This window comes from Somniosus microcephalus, chromosome 3 (assembly GCF_052327205.1).
Source record: "Somniosus microcephalus isolate GS21.2 chromosome 3, FLI_Smic_1.0, whole genome shotgun sequence".
Lineage (NCBI taxonomy): Eukaryota > Metazoa > Chordata > Chondrichthyes > Squaliformes > Somniosidae > Somniosus > Somniosus microcephalus.
The window spans coordinates 74,744,921-74,765,822 of NC_140989.1; the positions used below are offsets into that span (position 1 = coordinate 74,744,921).

The 20,902-nt window shown below is 42.1% G+C and overlaps 1 protein-coding gene across 2 annotated transcripts in view; it reads right to left on the bottom strand.

The window, feature by feature from the left end:
- Positions 1-20,902, bottom strand: part of kctd3 (potassium channel tetramerization domain containing 3) — a 91,228-nt gene that overhangs the window by 12,315 nt on the left and 58,011 nt on the right. Inside the window, exons 10-15 of one of the 2 annotated variants that reach the window (XM_085981163.1) lie at positions 14,350-14,403; positions 12,345-12,460; positions 7,998-8,085; positions 6,737-6,853; positions 5,739-5,909; positions 677-832 (exon numbers count right to left, since the gene is read on the bottom strand). In XM_085981163.1, coding sequence (XP_085837289.1) covers positions 677-832; positions 5,739-5,909; positions 6,737-6,853; positions 7,998-8,085; positions 12,345-12,460; positions 14,350-14,403 — 702 coding nt within the window. The remainder of the gene's footprint in view (positions 1-676; positions 833-5,738; positions 5,910-6,736; positions 6,854-7,997; positions 8,086-12,344; positions 12,461-14,349; positions 14,404-20,902) is intronic. The other variant, XM_085981160.1, reaches the window with a different exon arrangement.

Genomic DNA, 20,902 nt, shown 5'->3' on the forward strand with positions numbered 1-20,902 from the left:
ACTAATTCGAACCTGTGACGCCTTCTCCTCTTGTCATAGTTCAGCTTGAAGCAATGTTCTGGATTTACCTTTTCTACCCAATTTACTATATTTTAAGCAGTTCTGAGATTCCCCCTTTAGTCACTTCCTTTTGATACAAACAGGAATTCATTTCCAAATCAACTGATGAATGTTTTCTGATTTATACCAAGGGAATGACAGTCATTTACGCTATATAGCACAAGTCTGATGGAAAGTGAGGCCATCTCTACACTGTGCCAACAATGCAACAAGGCAACATTGTTCTGCTTCTCAAATGCCATTTCCATTTGTTATACCCACCAACCTTGAGGCATTTCAGACAAAACTGACAAATTAGTGTTGAACTGCAATAACTTCTATAGATCCACATCCACTGGGAACGGAGTTCAAATTCTCAAATTTAATTCATTTTTGATCATTTAGCAGTGATTAAACACAGAAATTCATCCTTCTGAACACATTAATCTCCGAGGTGAAAGAACAGAGTTCCAATGATGTATGCGATGCAAAAGGTAGGGGGAGGAAAATAGTATTGAAGTATTATCAAATGTTGGAAATTAGTACCTCCAAGCAATATTTAACTTTTGGATGTCCTTTGCTATATTTTCTAAGTATTTTGACACCACTGCTCCATCTCTTAAACCCAAATATTTACCTATGTCATTACCAGCTGCATAACTTCCATGGCTCTCTGTTTCCTCTAGTGAAAGTATTTTGAAAGAAGCCAGTGGGGTGGAGCCTGGCTGTGTGGAGATCATTCCTCTGAAACGAGTGACTGTCCAGGTTCTCACATGGTTATTATCAGCACACACTGCAGGACAAAGGCCATTAATCATAGCAGGTCACATCCAACATTCAGAGGTAAATAAGGAAAGCAGAAAACATTGCAATTCATTCCATAAACATTAAAAAATATAGGGGTATACAGTATCCAGTATTTGCCAATGTAAACACAAATGCCAGTACAAGAACAAGACAGCCAGTATGTAGCAAGCCCAACAAGGGAGGGGGCGGTTCTGGACTTCGTTTTAGGGAATGAAGCTGGGCAGGTTTAAGGCGCATCAGTGGGGGAGCATTTTGGTGCTAGTGACCATAATTCTGTTAGATTTAAGGTAGTTATGGAAAAGGAGAAGGATAGACTGCGGAAAAGCAAAATTTTGCTAAGCTCAGAGGAGATTTAGCCATAGTGGACTGGAAACAGCTACTTGAAGGTAAATCAATGGCCCATAAATTCCGTTCCCTACAGGTGTGTACGCGCGGTGTACTCACCCGTAGGGCCAACGGAAGTGCCGGTTTTAGGCACGCACTGCGCATGCGCTGGAAACCGGAACTTCTGTTCTGTGAAGAAAGGGCTTGACAGGTCAAATGCCTGCGCCGGATAGGCAGCATGTATGGCTGAAACTTCTGTTTTTTTCCCCACAGTTGCTTCAGTCCAGGTAAGTCAGAAACTGCTGCGCCTAGAAAAGCAGGTGCAAGGCCTGCAGCTCCTGGGCGCAAGGCCTGCTTTTACCAGGCTAACAGTTGAAGAAAGTAAAAAAAAATGTTTCCACTGATTTATCATTTTAAAATACTTTAAAGAAAGGTAAGTTTATTTTTAGCCCTGTTAAAAACGTTAATTATTTTTTCCCAAAAATTAACTATTTTAAACAAAAATTTTATTTTATGTAATTTATAGTCATTTTAAAAATATGATTTTTTTAAAAATTCATTTTAAGTTTTACTTATGTTTTGGGGCTGATCTCTATTCATAGATTTGACAGGTCTTCCTGTTAAAGCTATGAATGGAGATTCCCTGCTCTGATTGGCTCCCCATGGCCCATGTGATCCCAGGGACGCTGCGAACCACACGCGCCCCTGGGATACGTGTGCCCCGCACACCGGCAGTTTGAAGAGGCACAGCAACAGAATTCTGCGCCTCCCGGGAGCCCTCTGGTCCAGGCGGAGATTTTTCCAAATCGCAGCCGTCTGCCCGCAGGAGAGTTGTGAACGGAATTTCTGGGCCAGTGGCAGAGCAGTGGGAGGCATTTAAGGAGGAGATCCAGAGGGTTCAGACCAAACATGTGCCCTTAAAGAAAAAAGGTGGGACTAACAAATCTAGAGCCCCCTGGATGTCTAGAGACATGCAGGGTAGGATAAAGAAAAAAAGGGAGGCGTATGACAGATACCGAGGGCTAAATACTCCAGAATCTTTAGAGTACAGAAAGTGCAGGGGTGCAATTAAAAATGATATTAGGAAAGCAAAGAGAGAGCATGAAAAATTCTTGGCAAGTAAAATCAAGGAAAACCCAAAGATGTTTTATAAATATATTAAGAGTAAGAGGATAACTAAAGAAAGGGTAGGGCCTATTAGAGATCAGGAGGGTAATCTGTGTGTGGAGGCGGGAGACGTCGGTGGGGTTCTTAATGAATACTTTGTGTCTGTTTTCACAAAGGAGAGGGGCGAAGCAGACATTGCTATCGGGGGGGGGAGGAGTGTGAAATATTAGATGAAATAAACATAGTGAGAGAGGAAGTATTAAGGGGTTTAGCAGCTTTAAAAGTCATTAAACCACCAGGCCCAGATGAAATGTATCCCAGGCTGTTAAGCGAAGCAAAAGAGGAAATAACAGAGGCCCTGACCATTAATTTTCAATCCTCTCTGGCTTCAGGTGTGGTGCCGGAGAACTGCTAATGTGGTACCCTTGTTTAAAAAGGGAGAAAAGGATAGACCGAGTAATTACAGGCCAATCAGCCTAGCCTCGGTGGTGGGAAAACTATTGGAAAGAATTCTGAAGGACAGGATAAATCTTCATTTAGAAAGACACGGATTAATCAAGGGATAGTCAGCACGGATTTGTTAAGGGAAGGTCGTGTCTGACAAACTTGATTGAATTTTTTGGAGGAGGTAACAAGGAGGGTAGATGAGGGTAGTGTGTTTGATGTAGTGTATATGGACTTTAGCAAGGCTTTTGATAAGGTTCCACATGGCAGACTGGTCACAAAGTTAAACACCCATGGGATCCAGGGCAAAGTGTCAAGTTGGATTCAAAACTGGCTCGAAGACAGGAAGCAGAGGGTAATGGTTGATGGGTGTTTTTGTGACTGGAAGGCTGTTTCCAGTGGAGTTCCGCAGGGCTCAGTACTAGGTCCCTTGCTTTTGGTGGTAAATATCAATGATCTTGACTTGAATATAGAGGGGATGATTAAGAAGTTTGCAGATGATACTAAAATCAGCTGTGTGGTTGATACTGAAGAAGGAAGCTGTAGACTGCAGGAAGATATCAATAAATTGGTCAGGTGGGCAGAACAGTGGCCAATGGAATTCAATCCGGAGAAGTGTGAGGTAATGCATTTGGGGAGGGCTAACAAGGAAAGGGAATACACATTAAATGGTAGGACACTGAGTAGTGTAGAGGAACAAAGGAATCTTGGAGTGCATGTCCACAGATCCCTGAAGGTAGCAGGCCAAGTAGATAAGGTGGTTAAGAAGGCATACGGAATGCTTTCCTTTATTAGCCGTGGCACAGAATACAAGAGTGGGGGGGGGGGGGGGGGGGGGTGGTGGGTTATGCTTCAACTGTATAAAACACCAGTTAGGCCTCAACTAGAGTACTGTGTGCAGTTCTGGTCACCACATTACAGGAAAGATGTGATTGCACTAGAGAGGGTACAGAGGAGATTTACAAGGATGTTGCCAGGAGTAGAGAATCTTAGCTATGAGGAAAGACTGGATAGGCTGGATCTGTTTTCCTTGGAACAGAGGAGACTGAGGGGAGACCTTATTGAGGTGTATAAAGTTATGAGGGGCATAAAGTGGATAGAAAGGTCCTATTTCCTTTAGCAGAGGGGTCAAAAACCAGGGGGCACAGATTTAAAGTAATTGGGGGAAGGTTTAGAGGGGATTTGAGGGGAAATTTCTTCACCCAGAGGGTGCGGGGGTCTGGAACTCACTGCCTGAAAGGGTGGTAGAAGCAGGAACCTGAACCACATTTAAAAAGTACTTGGATGTGCACTTGGGATGCTCTAACCTGCAGGGCTACAGACCAAGAGCTGGGAAGTGGGATTAGGCTGGATAGCTCTTTGTTGGCCAGTGCGGACACGATGGGCCGAAATGGCCTCCTTCCGTGCCGTAACTTTCTATGATTCAGCCCTCTCTTTCTTACACGGACTTCTGTGTTCATATTAGCAACTAGGAGAGAATAAACCCAATATTCAGAGACGTTATGTGTACCAACTCATAGATGTATACATGAAGATTTCCTCTGGTCATTATTTCTTGCAAATTGTAATTTTTCAAACGCACTTACAATTGCAGTATAAATACTAACCAGAAGAAATCTTTATTGATGCTTTTATCTCATTATAAATAACAGAGCAATTCTTCTCCATAGTCTTGACTAAGACCATCCATAATAATATTAATGTATATAATTTTCACAATCCTACAAGTGGAAAGACAGGTAGTTCAAGCAGTAACCCAAAGGATAAGTGTTAAGTAATGTGGGTCACTAAAACTGTAATATGTCAAATAGAAATCTGCTTTGGGTAATAAGCAGAAAAACTACACCGGACACATTTCACATGTACTACATCACTGTAAATAAAACGTAAAGCTGTAGCACTTCTTGCTAAAGATTTGCATAAGTAAATATTCCTTCCGAATTAGGGTATAAAGCTTATCTGGACCCTGATCATTCTTAAATTCAGTGCACTGGTTTCACTGTGTAAAGTTGCACCAGGCCAGCACTTGTGTTAAAGCATGAATCACACCATCGGGTTTGCACAGAGTTGCACAGTAAGTCCCTTTATATATGGCACTGCCACTAAGTCATGAAACCATCAGCACAACGATTAAATGCTGTAAAAAAAACAGCAAGGTAGTGGGTTGCATTAGCAGGAGGATAAAGTACAATCAAATGTGGCAGTGGTGTGTTTTATAAGGCATTGCTCAGATCCCATCTGGAATAGCATGCACTGATCCAGTCACCTAATCACAGGAAGGATATTATTGTCCTCAAGCCTGGTAAGAATTAAAGTTGATTTTGGATAGCAGGAATTTCAGTTATGAGGAAAGTTTAAGGAGAGTCCAGCTTGTTTTCATTGGAAGAGAGGAGACCCTACAGTGGTTGAATTGAAATGTTGAAGATTATGAAGATCATTGACAATATTGATCAAGGTAACTTGATTTATGCGAATAAGGATTCAAACACCAGAGGTGAAAAAGGAAAAAAATAGGGTTAGAAGGAGGAAGACAAGTGAAATTGATCTTTTCCATCTGAAGGGCAATGGAGTGCTGGAATAAGTTAACAGAAAAGATTACTGAAGTGGACAATATCAATTGGTTCAAAAGACAATTAGATAGATGCACTTCTGAAAAGAGAAGGCATTGAGAGATAGTGAAAACCTGCATAGAAGGGGTTATTCTGAGAATAAGAGAGAGCTCTGCCCCATTCCTAAAATTTCCTCTGTTCTGATCGTCATCTGACCTCTCCCCATTCTAATTTCTAAGGAATTACATTTTCTAATTTGTCTTCCAGTCAGGTTATTCGTATATTTTAAGATTATTTATAACTGAGACTAACTGCAAACTGAAGAGGCTTACTACACCTACCATACACTAAGTAATATATACTATATGGAAGGCTGTAAAACTTAAGTGGGAAGAAAATTAATGTACAAGTTACTGAAAATATAGACATATAAGCCACCTCAAATCCAAACAAAATTCAGAAGCCTACCAGACACCAGATATTTTTCAGACAGCATGATTTTAGTCACTGGGCTGCGGTGAACTGTGAAGGTCTGGAAGAGCTGGGGACCTGACCCTACAGTTTCAGGATGTTGGACTATTACACGCACTGCGCCAGAACTGGTTCCGTATGCTATCTCAATCCAATTGCCACTGACACCTACAAATAGAGGAAGATACATTTGTTGACCACATATTAGCTGAAATTTTTCAAAACTTGATTACATCCAAAATCTACAAGTGTAACAACTGGTCAGCCAGATCCTGTTTTTTCATCCCCCTTTTCTCATTAGGCAACTGACTTGTGCTGGGGTACAGGTTGAGTACCTTGCCTGGCCAGCCCATGTAAGCCTAGGCAGCGAGTACTGGCAAGCTATTTTATTGTGAAGGATATCACAGCTGAGCCCAATCTTGTCCTCACCAACATCCGCGTGTATTTTCCAGCAGGGGCATGGGTAATGATCAGGAGCAGGAATCCTGGCTGATTTCACCTCTTCCAAGTCAAGGGGCAGCGAGAGCAATAGTTCTGCTTCTACTGCCACTCTGTTTAAATGGCACCTTAATAAGATTCTTTCCTCCGTCCTCAATGTAGCGGAACACTACAATTGAATGTAACCCCCCACCCACAATGTTCCCGTTATGCTGCATGGCTGTGCAGCGCTCTGGAGGTCCCGCGCAGACCGCTTCCCGGCTTCACAATGGAAAAACCGCACATGTGCGGAAATTTGAATGGGCGGCGCAGCCCGTTAAAGGGGCCGTGCACCCAAAAAGAAAGGAACATTGCGGGGTCCCCCCACACCCAATATTTCTGCTTCCATCACATCATTCATTCCCTGGGAAAGCTGGTTGCTCAGTGGTGCCTCTTACACTGTCTGTCACTGTCTGCTGTTTCACCTGGTAATCTGTGCTGAATAATGTTTGCAATGGATTAGGACACACTTGTGTGATTTTAATTAACAGACTATTGGTCACTGGCAATGCACATACTTGTTTTTGGGGTGAGGTACACACTTAGTGCAGTGATGGCATCGTTTGATGGATCATGATAAAGTTCAGTCACCAGAAGATCATTATCCTTCATCCTTAAAGGGAATTTCTGCATATCTATAATATAGAGTAGGATCAATAGTATTATTAACCAATGTGCCATAATTTACGTATGAAAAATAAAACATTAAATCCATCAAATTTGGAGCTGATGTCACACTTTTATGCTTACATTCCGGAATAGTAGATACACTGGAGGGAAATTATATGGGGGTGGGGGGAAGAGAACATGTAAGGAGAGAAATGGGAATATTAGAGGTCAGATAAAAATAGTGGTCAGAGTTGATTAAGTAACAAGACAAAGTACAAAAATGCCAGCGACAAGCTTCTAAGAGGAATGTCAGCACACTAGCAAATAGCCCACAATTTGTATACTTCAAATTGCATAACACTAATCAGATAAAACTTGAAACAAAGAAATAACTACTTTATTGTAAGAATGAGATGAGGTAAGGTGAACCTAAACACAGATGTAATATCAACTTTCTTGGCAAGTATCAAATGAGAGCAATGGCTTATAGTGGAACCTCTATTGTCCAACATAATGGAGGGCCCCAATGATGAGTAATGATGGTCCACAAATTTTCACCATATACTTATAGGGCAAAAAAGAAATAAAGAAAAAAAAATAAAGACTTGCATTTATATAGCACCATTCACGACCACCAGGCATCCCAAAGCGCTTTACAGCCAATGAAGTACTTTTGAAGTGTAGTCACTGTTGCAATGTAGGAGACGTGGCAGCCACAAACAATAACGTGATAATGACCAGATAATCTGGTTTTTTTTGTTATGTTGATTGAGGGATAAATATTGGCCAGGACACCGGATAACTTCCCCTGCTCTTCGAAATAGTGTCATGGGATCTTTTATGTCCACCTGAGAGAGCAGGCGGATCCTTGGTTTAATGTCTCATCCGAAAGACAGCAGCTCCGACAGTGCAGCACTCCCTCAGCACTGCACTGGAGTGTCAGCCTAGATTTTTGACTTTCTGACTTAGAGGTGAGAGTGCTACCCACTGAGTCACAGCTGACACTGAAATGAAAGCATCCTGAACATCAGATGTCCATTGTAATGCTGCACATCCAATGTTTTTCACTACTAAGAGTCTGTGCAGTTTCCTAACCCTGACTCCGTGCTAGCTACCCATCAGTAGAGGTAAGTAACAAAAGATTTCAAATACTTACAAAAGATTTCTTACCTATGTAATATATTGATCCATTGTTACAGCCCAGCAGAAGGAATGTTCCCGCTGTGTCACAGCTTGTGATAGGGACGACCTCTTGTACCTGCATATTTGAACAGGGAATTTCAGGTGAAACATGGATCATATCACAATTATTGATCTTTTCACTTGAACTTAACATCCATAACCAAAAGTAAAAACTGAAAATTGTTGTAATGGGTCTGAATATATTTTGTCTCATTTACATAAAGAAAGAAATGCCAGTTTAAAAAGGCTACCAGAGAAACAATGAAAGAGACATTAAAAACATTAAGTTACACTTTCCACTGATCATGCTCCACAATCAATACTGCTGGAACATGTCAGTTTGTACTACAGGCACACATGTACTATCATCCCTTTTGTCTTTTAATCTTTCCTGCCTTCCACCCCATCACAGACCTTCCCCTTTTGTTCTTTCCTCCCCTCCCCCTTTCCCTGCCTCTGCACCTGCTTAAAATCTGTTACATCGCCAACTTTTTCCAGTTCTGACAAAAGGTCATCGAACTGAAACATTAACTCTGTTTCTCTCTCTCCACAGATGCTGCCTGACCTGCTGAGTATTTCTAGCATTTTCGGTTTCTATTTCAGATTTCCAGCATCCACAGTATTTTGTTTTTCTACTAGGAACTGGTTGAGTGTGCCGCACTTATTGCACATGGATCCCTTACAACCAGCAAGCAGAGTTGATTTCCATCCCATAAATTAGATGGCACTTGAACCCAGGTCAGGTCAGAGGTAAAGTACAATGGGGTTAAGATTCCATTCCCCTGCATCAGAGGGGGCAGAAAGCTGGAGGCAGAGGCCTTGCGCCCAATTTGTATTTTAAACATGTTGCCTTAGCTTTTCCACCGACTCTCCACTGAGGATGCAAGTAACTCACACTGCTCCGCAGCACGTGCCTCATTAAACCTCTAAAAAATAATTAAGATTAGGACCTCCCTGCCCCACAAATACTGGTGGTTTGTACCAATGTGACGGCATCACTGTGCACAGCTCCACTCAGTAGGCACATAGCCACTGGAATTGACTTCCTGTTCCTCTTGGAAACTGTATCTGCCTAGAATTGGTATTTTTTCAATTTGTCCTTTTAGACCATTGCTTTATTTGCATTTCAGTTTCATTTATTATGGTTTTTCCACGTTTCCTTTTCCCCATATTACCACCCATCAATCAGGGGTGTTTTAATTAATGTGGAGTAGCCCTGTTGTTGGATGGACATTCCTGTAGAATTCCTCTTACTTTCTAGGAGCTGAAGGACAAGAATCATCAGGGGAGTATCTGCCTGTATCCGAGATTAGTGGCACAGATCCATCATTATCCAGGTAAGCTAATCCACAGATCTCATCAGAGATCCTTGGTCATGTCATAGAAGACTTCACAAGGGAGTCTGTTTTCTAGGTTGGAATTGAGCCCTCAAGGTGGCCTCTGTTGCACCAGCACAACAATTGTCTCAAGAGGTTAGGAGGTGAAAGAGCACATGCAAAGTAACAGGCTGACGTGCAGATTGTGCACATGTCTAGGTGTCAGTAACTGCATGTGCATCGTGCAGCTTGGTTGATCTAAAATAACTTGATGTAATGGCATTGAAAGATCAGACTATAGTAAGGTTCACAACTCTACACTGTACCTTGCAAGAAGTACCCTCCTAAGATATGGGTATGCATGAAATGCAAAGAATGGGCTGCAAGGTTGAGAGAGAACTTTGCCTGGGTGAGAAGTACATGTGGAACAAACAACACTGTGGAAAGCAATCTTTGGATTGTCAAGATGCGTTTGCTGTAGGGCCTGGTTTGCTTGGCCATTTCCTGTAAGTGGGTCAACACTGTTTCCTGCTATTTCTAGGTCCTGCAGGTTTGAGTACAGTTAAGGAACAGAAAAGGATGCAAGACTTTGTTTGGTAGGAGTTGTCTACAGACCTCCTAAGATACATTCTTCCGATCTGTATTCATGTAACAGTTTCCTAGAATAACGTTTTAAAACTTACAAGCAAACAGGCCATACTAAATTTAGTGCTAAGTAACAAACCAGAATTAGTTAATAATAATCTGACAGTAAGGGAATATCTTGCAAATAGTATCCATAATACAACTGAATTTGATATTAGGTTTGAACGGGAGAAGGGAGAGTCACAAACCAAAGTTTTAAATTTAAATATGGCAAACTTTGAAGGGATGAGAATTGAATTGACCTCAGTAAACTGGGCTGAACTGTTAATGGGTAAACCTACAAACAGTGGGAAGTATTTGATATGATAGATAACCAGTACATACCCCTAAATGGCAAAGGCCTAGAAATTCGGTGGGCTGAGATGGATAGATTTCTGTTAGGCAAGGGTATCAAGGGATATGGACCAGAGGCGAGTAAATGGAACTGAAGTACAGACCAGCCATGATCTAATTGAATGACAGCACAGACTTGAGGGGCTGAATGGCCTATTCCTCTTCCTATGTAAAGTACACAGTGTTGAACCAGCTTACCATCTGCCACCAAGAATGGTGTCAGGGCTGGGACAGTGCCTCAACGGGCCTAATTGGGCAACGCTCCTCACACCCATCTTATACAGCTGCATGTTCATTTAGCCGTCCTTCAAACAGGAACTGGCTGCTATACCACTTCTTCACTTGCCCACAGAATCTGTTTTATCTCTAAATTGGGTTCCCTTTCACTTAATTTATTCTCGACACTTATCCCCTCCCACCTTTGGCAAAGGCTGACAAATATCTGAAATTTATTTAAGCATGCTAGAGGCTGAAAATAACTATTTGTCCACATATGCAGACATTTATCTTTAAGTGTGCCCATCTTTTTAATTTGGTCCTGCAGGCTAGAATTCCCATTTATCCCATTGGGCTTGTTCCCCGCACAAGTGTAAAGCTGCATCGGCAGCTAGGCATAATTATTTGAATGAACTGAAGCAGAAATTTCAGGCAGTTGGTGCACTGCTTAACCTTTTGCACCAGCGATGCAACAGAAAGCCTAACTTGCGCTGGTGGCAGTATTTCAGCCCCATTGGGCTGGATTTTCATTCAGAAGTCGGGAAGGAGGCGGGACTACAACTTTCAGGTTTTAGTCCCGCCTCCATCGAGATGCGGCCAATCCACGCAATTTTCCCTTGATTGACCTTGTTGAGCCCGCCCAGCGGGCTCAGCAGGCCAATTAAGGGCCACCCGGCAACAGGTGACGTCACAGACTGAAATTTCATCTGTCAAGACGTGCTGACAGATGAAATATCAGTGTTTCACAGCTGTTTGAAGCTGTCAAACACTGACAGTCTGACTTCTAACCGGAGTCCTTCTACGCAGACTCAGTTAGAAATCACGCCGGCACTGAAAGCTGAAGGCTGTCACTTTTGACAGATCGCGGCCATTCTGCTTTCTGCGCCGGCTGAATGATGGACTCCCGAAGCCTAGAGGAAGGCTGTTAAGGTAAGTACAGGTAATTTAAACTTCTTTACACACTTTAGACACACCAAACACACTTACCTTTGCACTCATGCACCTGTCACTCACCTGAACACCGACATCTCGACCCCTCCAAGTCCTTCAACCTGACGGCCCACCTCCTCTAACCTGGCGTGGTTTGGAGCCGTCGGGAATCCCACACAACACCCTTCAAAATAGGGATTAGGCTAAAAACTGTGTTAACTACCTGTTAACAGGCAGTTAATTGGCACTAATCCCTTCCCGCCTCGGGTTGGCGGGTCCCAGTGCGGGGCGGGTACCCGCCTCCTTTGAAACTTACGTGGAGGCGGGTTTTGGGTGGGATGGTGTCGGGACCCCCGAATTCGGGATTTTTGCCCCCCGCACGCCTAAAAGCCCACCTCACGACACACTGAAAATTGACCCCATTCTGTCTAACCTACTGAATCAGCAGTTTTGTACTCAACAATACTTTCAGTAAGATTATAAACAGAAAAAACCTCACCCCCACCCCAACTTCCACTGGTGGTTGAATGTTGCATATCCTAAGGCATGAAGGAACAAAGGAGTTTTGATGCAGGACCTAGTGTTACTAAGTTACTGGTTTGCTAAGAGTGACAGAAAAATTCAGCATGCTGTTTGTATAACCATTTGTGCATACGAATCCCTATGGATTACACTTTTAATAAACCTTCATGTTTATCAAATGAATGAGCCTGGATACTGAAAATTATTTACTCAGTATCTTACTACATTTGCAACTTGTGAATGTGAGGTAGCAATGAAATGGATATGGTCAGCTCATCCTATGATATGCCTAGCTGATGGTGCCAGCATAGGATTAAAAATAGTCAAAACAGCAAATAAAAGTTTACAAGATTTCCTTAAGGATGCAGCTCACCTGCCAGTGTTGGGTGACTGCATTCCACACTCCTACTTTCCCAGTGTGACTGGTTGCAACCAGCTGGTTCCCAATAAAGAAGAGTGCATCCACTGGGACTCCAAGACTAAATACACCTACAAAACAGAAAAGCAGACACATCTGTTGCTACATCTCCACACCTCACAGCAATCCTTTCATTCTAGAGTTAACAGTTATATTATTGGCATTATTATTGAACAGGATATATTTTTCATTGACTCTCAAGGTTACTAGGTAGTAACATCACTTTTTGTGATGAAAACCCTTTTCTCACACAAAGACTGCTTTCCCCCCTTTGAATTAGCAAGCATTTTATTAAAATAAATGGTATATCATAACTTTGCTTAAATATGTGGATTTTTTAAGTGGAACGACTGTTCAGATAAAGGCCTGTGTTTTGTTTTTGCTCCTCTATAAGCAGACTAAAGAATAACAGCCAGCCTGCACATTTTTGGCCCCTGCAATCAGCTAGCAAATCCAAAAGTAAACAGGCCTACAAGCAATGTCATTCTACATTTCTTTTCATTCATGTGTACAGAGTTACAAGGAACAGAGAAAATGAATGCAAAGCGGGCAGATTACTCCAAAGGGAGGACACACTCAGTGAAAATTATCCACGACAGCATGCCAACTCCTTCCATATTTGAAGTGTCTCTCCTGTTTAGTTTAAGCAGCCTTGAAAGCTGCCAGGAAAAGAAAGTACTTCATGAAGAATGACAGGAGTACTGTCCTGAGGGGGGTGAAGTACCCTGAGGAGCAGTGTGGGAGTCGTGTTTCCTTTAAGTAGCAAGGAAGGTGTGAAACCACAGGAGACAGACAGTACAATGTGTCACTGGGCACAATTTCCTTTCAGGAATGATTTGTAGAGTTGTGGAAGGTGTTTGCATAAATTTCTTTATACTGACTGTGTAAAAGTGGTTGCCACCTCCTGGAACTTTGAGTCATTTAATAGTGGCCTTCAAACTCTGCTTACTGTCAAGGACCGCAAGTAAAATTCAGAAAGAGCTCAAGCTCTCACTGAAATGATGGAATGTGGACTCCTGGCCTTTTTAGTGTGGTACCATTTTATGATCAAAGCCCCATTGCATTGTGCTAAGTGCTCCCTTTTTTGGAGAACTCTTAGGGACTTACAGAACTGTTTGACTTGTTTCACCTTCAGCAACTTGTATGAGGCCTTTATTAATGAATAAGTTGTGCATGGATAATGGATTTCAGCAAACTAGGGACCATACTGTTATAGGAAGTCAGGTGAAGAGGATATTAAATTCATACACATTATCAGTGAGTTCAACAGTGCCATGAACTACCAGAATTCTAAAAAAAAATCTTGAATTTATTTTCAGTTACTGGGCTAGGTTTAGTGCTATTGTAGAATTCAGTATATTCTTGGTGTGGTAGGAATTATGGTGGTTTTCCCAGCCTTTAGCAGGTCTTGGAGGGGCCAGAGGCCTCTGTTCTGCTGGCTAATTTTATTTAAAAAGAAAACTTCTAACCTTTTCAAAATTGCCGCCTAAATCTGTGCAATCGATTGCTCTGCGATGGACTGCATTGGCTCCAAGAGCCTTAAAATTTAAATACCACCCCCACTCATATAGCAATACTGGTGCAAGGGGCAAGCAGATGTCTTTTGCATCCAGCACTGCTATGGCACAAATGACGAAAAAAGAGAGAATTCCTGTCATTTGAATATCATTACAATACGCTCGCCCATATATGGATGGATTTGCTGTATGCCGCCTTCCACTTGTAGAAGGAAATCGGACACCATTAAAATGGGCGAGCATCTGTCCGCACCCATTTCCTGTGGGAGGCGGAAAATTCCAGTCATTATCTGAACTTCAGAGAGCGTATTGGAGACAAAAATCAAACATTGTGTATATCAGAAATGTTACAATTTTTTTTAAAGACACAATTCCTTTATTCACCCATATCTAATTACACAGAATTGAACAAGACGTGCATATATTGAGAAAAGGGTGCTTACCATGCCAGTAATTTCTCTGGCACAAGATGAAGCAGAATTCAAATACAATCCTTGCTGTGATAAAAACACAATATAATGCACGCTTCAAGTGATTATCATTGATATAATTGAGATACAATTCTAAAAGATTCACTTACTGATCTATATGAATCTGATGCATTTGGTTTTGGAAAGGGCATTACAGTGCATCAGATTTTAAACACTGTTCAAATCAGGAGCAAAAGCAAGCAGAACATTTGAACAAAGGAGTGCAGATGATACAACTAGAGACTCAGTTCTCAATGAACAGAATATTTTTTAAATGTTTTACAATGGTGTGTTAGCCAGTTAACACGGTGACATTGAGGTCACCGTGACACACAGAGTCTGTGTAAAAAACCTTCATGCCAGTCTTTATTCTACAATGTCTCTATTGCTGAGTTTTCATTATCACGGTTACTACGCACATTGAGGTTTGATGTTTCATTCTATATTGCAAAAATTCAGTCTAAATGAGACGTTTCATTAACTGAAGCATTTTGCTTAGCTCCCCAGACAATGTGTAATATATACAGCTTTTCATGAGAAACTTGCTAGTAACCACTAATAGTAACACATTCTCAACATCGGAATCAGAACAAAATTTAGATAGGCAAGAAAAACATATTTTATGGATTTTTCCTAGACTTGTTAGGTTTGATGATTTTGAGCATTTAAAATGCTATTTAGGAGTTATGCCAAAGTTAGAGAATGGTGACACAATCTCTTCTATGCTAAATTGCTGTCTTTAAAGGACGATTTCCTCTGATTGCTATTTATAGCAAAATTTTAAACACAACTACAGTCCCCAATGCATATAGCGGGCTATATTCCCGTGAGGATTTTCCCGCTACTGTATATGTGGCGGCCGGTAAAACCATCAGAATGAAGTAGTTCGAAGTCTCTGCTTTCCAACTGTCTCCCACAGTTGTTACCAGTGTAAGCAGCTGATTGAAGACCTGACTTTGCCTGAAATCAGCAGAGCTTTGAAATTGGTAAGTATGGAACTGCCTGAAACAGTTTAATTGACCTATGGTGATGACAAATGGTTAGCGCCATTTGCCAGATATAGCCGACTGTCCGTGACAAGCGTGGACAGTGCAAGTGATGGGGACTGTACAAGGAAAGCATTTATGATTTTGCTGCAAGTGCGTCGGCGGGTGTTTCAGCAGCAGCAGCGGGGCTATAAAAGTCCCAGAGACCAGGTAAGTTTACCAATCTCCAGTCTGGGAACTCGGAGGGAAGGAGAGAGAGGTAAAAAGTAATCCAAGTGTGACGTCACCAGAAAGCGGGTAAGTGATTGGTTGGTAAGTATTTCTCCCTTTTTAAGCTTAAATCTCTTTGGTTTATAGTTTCTAAGGTGTGATATTCACCATCTAGAATCGGGGCAGAGGGTATTTAAGAATAATAATAATAAATTTAATTAATTACATAGAATGGGAGATCAGGCGATGTGTTGCTGCTGCAATATGTGGGAGCTGGTGAACACCATTGATGCTCACGGTGATCACATTTGCAGTATGTGTTGGCTGCTCGAGGAATTCTGGCTCCGTGTTGAAGAGCTGGAGTCCGAGCTTCAAACACTGAGACACATCAGGGAGGGGAAGAGTTACCTGGACTCTGTGTATCACGAGGTATTCACACCAATTAGATTAATTAATTCAGATGTAGTCCGTGGCCAGGGTCAGGATGGTGTGACTAGAAGTGAGGCAGGTACGGGGATCCAGGAGGTAGTGTTGGAGGAGCCGCAGCCCTTGCACTTCTCCAACAGGTTCGAGGCTCTTACTCCCTGTGAGGATGGGAACAGGGACTACGGGGAGGAGGAGCAACCTGACCACAGCACCGTGGAGCAGGGGGCCATTCAAGTGGGGGGGGAGGGGGGGGAAGTTAAAAGAAATGTTGTAGTGGTAGGGGATAGTATCGTCAGGGGGATAGATAGAGTTCTTTGCAGCCGAGAGCGAGAGTCCCGAAGGCTGTGTTGCCTGCCCGGTGCCAGGGTTAAGGACATCTCCTCTGGACTGGAGAGAAACTTGGAGTGGGAGGGGGAGGATCCAGTTGTCGTGGTCCATGTTGGTACCAACGACATAGATAGGACAAGGAAGGAGGTTCTGCTGAGGGAGTTTGAGCAGCTAGGGGCCAAATTAAAAAGCAGAACCACAAGGGTAATAATCTCTGGATTATTACCTGAGCCACGAGCGAATTTGGCTAGGACAAATAAAATTAGAGAGTTAAATGCGTGGCTCAAAGACTGGTGTGGGAGAAATGGGTTTTGCTTCCTGGGACACTGGCACCAGTACTGGGGCAGGAGGGAGCTGTTCCGTTGGGACGGGCTTCACTTGGCCAGTGCTGGGACTAGAGTCCTGGCGGATCATATAACTAGGGCTGTAGAGAGGGCTTTAAACTAAGGTTCCTAGAGAGCAAATAATAAAAATGACAACAGAGAAGGTCATAGACTTAGGTAGCAGTGGGGAAATTAAAAACCAGAGTGTGTCAGGAAGGGGCAGAAGGTATGGAGTAAAAGGTAAAGCAATAAAAAGGGCAAAGGCAGGAACTAAGTGTCACAAAACATATTTGAAAGGTCTCTATCTGAATGCACGTAGCATTCGTAACAAAATAGATGAGTTAATGGCACAAATAACTACATATGGGTATGATCTTGTGGCCATTACAGAAACATGGCTGCAGGGTGACCATGCCTGGGAATTAAACATACCAGGTTATTTAACGATCAGGAAGGACAGGCAGGAAGGAAGGGGAGGTGGGGTGGCTATGTTAATAAAGGAAGGAATCACTAATACAGAGAAATGATATTGGGTCAAAAGATCAGGATAATGAAACAGTTTGGGTGGAGGTAAGGAATAATAAGGGGAAAAAAACACTAGTGGGCGTGGTCTATAGGCCTCCGAACAGTGGCAACTCTGTTGGACGGAGTATCAATCAGGAAATAGTTGAGGCTTGTAATAAGGGAACATCTATAATTATGGGGGATTTTAACTATCATATTAATTGGACAAATCAAATTGGGCAGGGCTGCCTTGAGGATGAGTTCATTGAGTGTATTAGGGATGGGTTTCTTGAGCAGTATGTAACTGAACCGACCAGGGGGCAAGCAACCTTAGATCTGGTCCTGTGTAACGAGACAGGATTAATTAAAAATCTCCTAGTAAAGGATCCCCTTGGAATGAGTGACCATAACATGGTTGAATTCCATATTCAATTAGAGGGTGAGAAGGTTGGATCTCAAACAAACGTGCTAAGCTTGAATAAAGGAGACTATGAAGGTATGAGAGCGGAATTGAGTAGAGTGGATTGGGAAAATAGATTAAAGGGTAAGACGATACATGATCAGTGGTGTACATTTAAGGAGTTATTTTACAACTTCCAAAAAAAAAATATTCCACTGAGAAGAAAAGGGTGTAAAAGAAAAGGCAGCCATCTGTGGCTAAGTAAAGAAATTAAGGATAGTATTCAAATAAAAACAAGGGCATATAAGGTAGCCAAATCTAGTGGGAGGATAGAGGATTGGGAAAACTTTAAAAGACAGCAAAAAATAACAAAAAGATTAAGAAAGGGAAGATAGATTATGAAAGTAAATTAGCAAAAAATATAAAAAAACAGATAGTAAGAGTTTTTATAGTTATATAGAAAGAAAAAGGGTGGCTAAAGTAAATGTTGGTCCCTTAGAGGATGAGACCGGGAAATTAATGGTGGGAAATATGGAGATGGCAAAAACACTGAATGAATATTTTACATCAGTCTTTACAGTAGAAGACACTAAGAATATCCCAACACTGGACAAACAGGGGGCTAAAGGGGGGGGGGGGAGGAGCTAAACACGATCAAAATCACTAAGGAAGTGGTACTCGGTAAAATAATGGGACTCAAGGCAGATAAATCACCTGGACCTGATGGCTTACATCCTAGGGTCTTGAGGGAAGTGGCGGTAGGGATTGTGGATGCATTGGTAATAAATTTCCAAAACTCCCTGGACTTGGCAAAGGTCCCGGCAGACTGGAAAACTGCTAATGTAACACCCTTATTTAAAAAGGGCAGTAGACAGAAGGCTGGAAACTATAGACCGGTTAGCCTAACATCTGTGGTAGGTAAAATTTTGGAGTCCATTATTAAGGAGACAGTAACAGGACATTTGGATAATCATAATTTAATAGGACAAAGTCAGCATGGTTTTATGAAGGGGAAGTCATGTTTGACAAATTTGCTGGAGTAGTTCTTTGAGGAAGTAACGTATAGGGTGGATAAAGGGCAACCAGTGGACGTAGTGTATTTAGACTTCCAAAAGGCATTTGACAAGGTGCCACACAAAAGATTATTGCTTAAGATAAAGAATCACGGGATTGGGGGTAATATTCTGGCATGGATAGAGGATTGGCTATCTAACAGAAGGCAGCGAGTTGGGATAAATGGTTCATTCTCAGACTGGCAATCAGTAACTAGTGGTGTTCCGCAGGGGTCAGTGCTGGGTCCCCAACTCTTTACAATCTATATTAACGATTTGGAGGAGGGGACCGAGTGTAACATATCAAAGTTTGCAGATGATACTAAGATGGGAGGGAAAGTAGTGAGTGAGGAGGACATAAAAAACCTGCAAGGGGACATCGACAGGCTAAGTAAGTGGGCAGAGATTTGGCAGATGGAATACAATACTGGAAAGTGTGTGGTTATGCACTTTGGCAGGAAAAATCGTAGAGCAAGTTATTATCTTAATGGCAAGAAACTGGAAAGTACTGAAGTACAAAGGGATCTGGGGGTCCTGGTGCATGAAACTCAAAAGGTTAGTATGCAGGTGCAGCAAGTGATTAAGAAGGCCAATGGAATGTTGGCTTTCATTGCTAGGGGGATAGAATATAAGAATAGGGAGGTATTGCTTCAGTTGTACAAGGTATTGGTGAGACCGCACCTGGAATACTGCGTACAGTTTTGGTGTCCATACTTAAGAAAGGACATACTTGCTCTCGAGTCAGTACAAAGAAGGTTCACTCGGTTAATCCCGGGGATGAGGGGATGGACATATGAGGAGAGGTTGAGTAGATTGGGACTCTACTCATTGGAGTTCAGAAGAATGAGAGGCGATCTTATTGAAACATATAAGATTGTGAAGGGGTTGGATCGGGTGGATGCGGGGAAGATGTTCCCGATGATGGGTGAAACTAGAACTAGGGGGCATAGTCTTAGAATAAGGGGCTGCTCTTTCAAAACTGAGATGAGGAGGAACTACTTCACTCAGAGGGTGGTAGGTCCATGGAATATGCTGCCCCAAAAAGCTGTAGAAGCTACATTACATAAATTTAAAACAGAAATAGACAGTTTCCTAGAAGTAAAGGGAATTAAGGGTTACGGGGAGCGGGCAGGAATTTGGACATGAGTCTAGGTTCGGATCGGTCATGGCCCTGTGGGTAGCGGAGCGGGCCCAGGGGCCGTGTAGCCTGATCCTGCTCCTATTTCGTGTGTCTAATTCTGTTAGATTCAGGAGATGGTTCTGTGATAGTGGATTGGCGGTTAGGATCAGATCAGCCATGATCTTATTGAATGGCGGAGCAGGCTCGAGGGGCCGATTGGCCTACTTCTGCTCCTATTTCTTATGTTATGTTCTTATGTAAGGCATGAACAGTAAATTTCCCCCCTTTCAACATGCAACTGTGGGACGTAGGGAGCAAGGAGAATGTGCACAGGCCACTGGCTTCAATATAGAAAGGAAAGGGATAGGAAAAACTAAGCAATCTGATGGGTTGCTTCTGCACACCCTTCAGTAGACAATTTTAAGGTGACAATGGCGGTGAAGATCTGGAAATAGGTCGCTGCTCACTGCCCATCCCTGTGGTGGGTTATGGTGCTGCAGAAATTACAAACACAATTTCTTCATTATACGTTCATGAAAACTCCTTCAATGCAGGGATATTTCTCTTACACATTAGCTCCATTTTGTATTCGGACTTCAAGCTATTATAGCAACCACAAGTTCAGCAGTTTCTCCATGTTTATCAATTTGTGTGATCTTTATTAGGAAGTGGTGTGGTTCTTGGTGTGGTCTGTGCACATTTTTAACACGTCCATCTGTTTAAACTCTCACAATAGGATGTATAATTAAAAAGCAGTCATCTATATAACTACTTTGATATAATAATTAAGAAATTTAAAAATCTAGTTGGTGTCCTTCCTCATTCCCGTCTCTGGGTAAGCTTCAACGTCACCATGACAGTGATTTGCCTATTACTAATGGCAACTTAAGCATGCCACTCTTTTTAAAATATTAAAAATCATCCTATACAATAAAATATTTTGGAGACATTAGAGACAAGTTAGAAGAGGCACTTTAAAATCATGTTGAATTTCACGTTTAAGAGGGTCAATCTCTTCTAAGCAAAACTGTGAGGATATTCCTAACATTCTTGCAGGAGAGCGTCCACCATGTTTAATTCCACTTCCAGCCTCATGCACGTCAAGTGTCATAAATATTCATGCCAATTAAATAATGCTACAATTTACATAAACATCTGTTGTGCATATTAAACCCCCT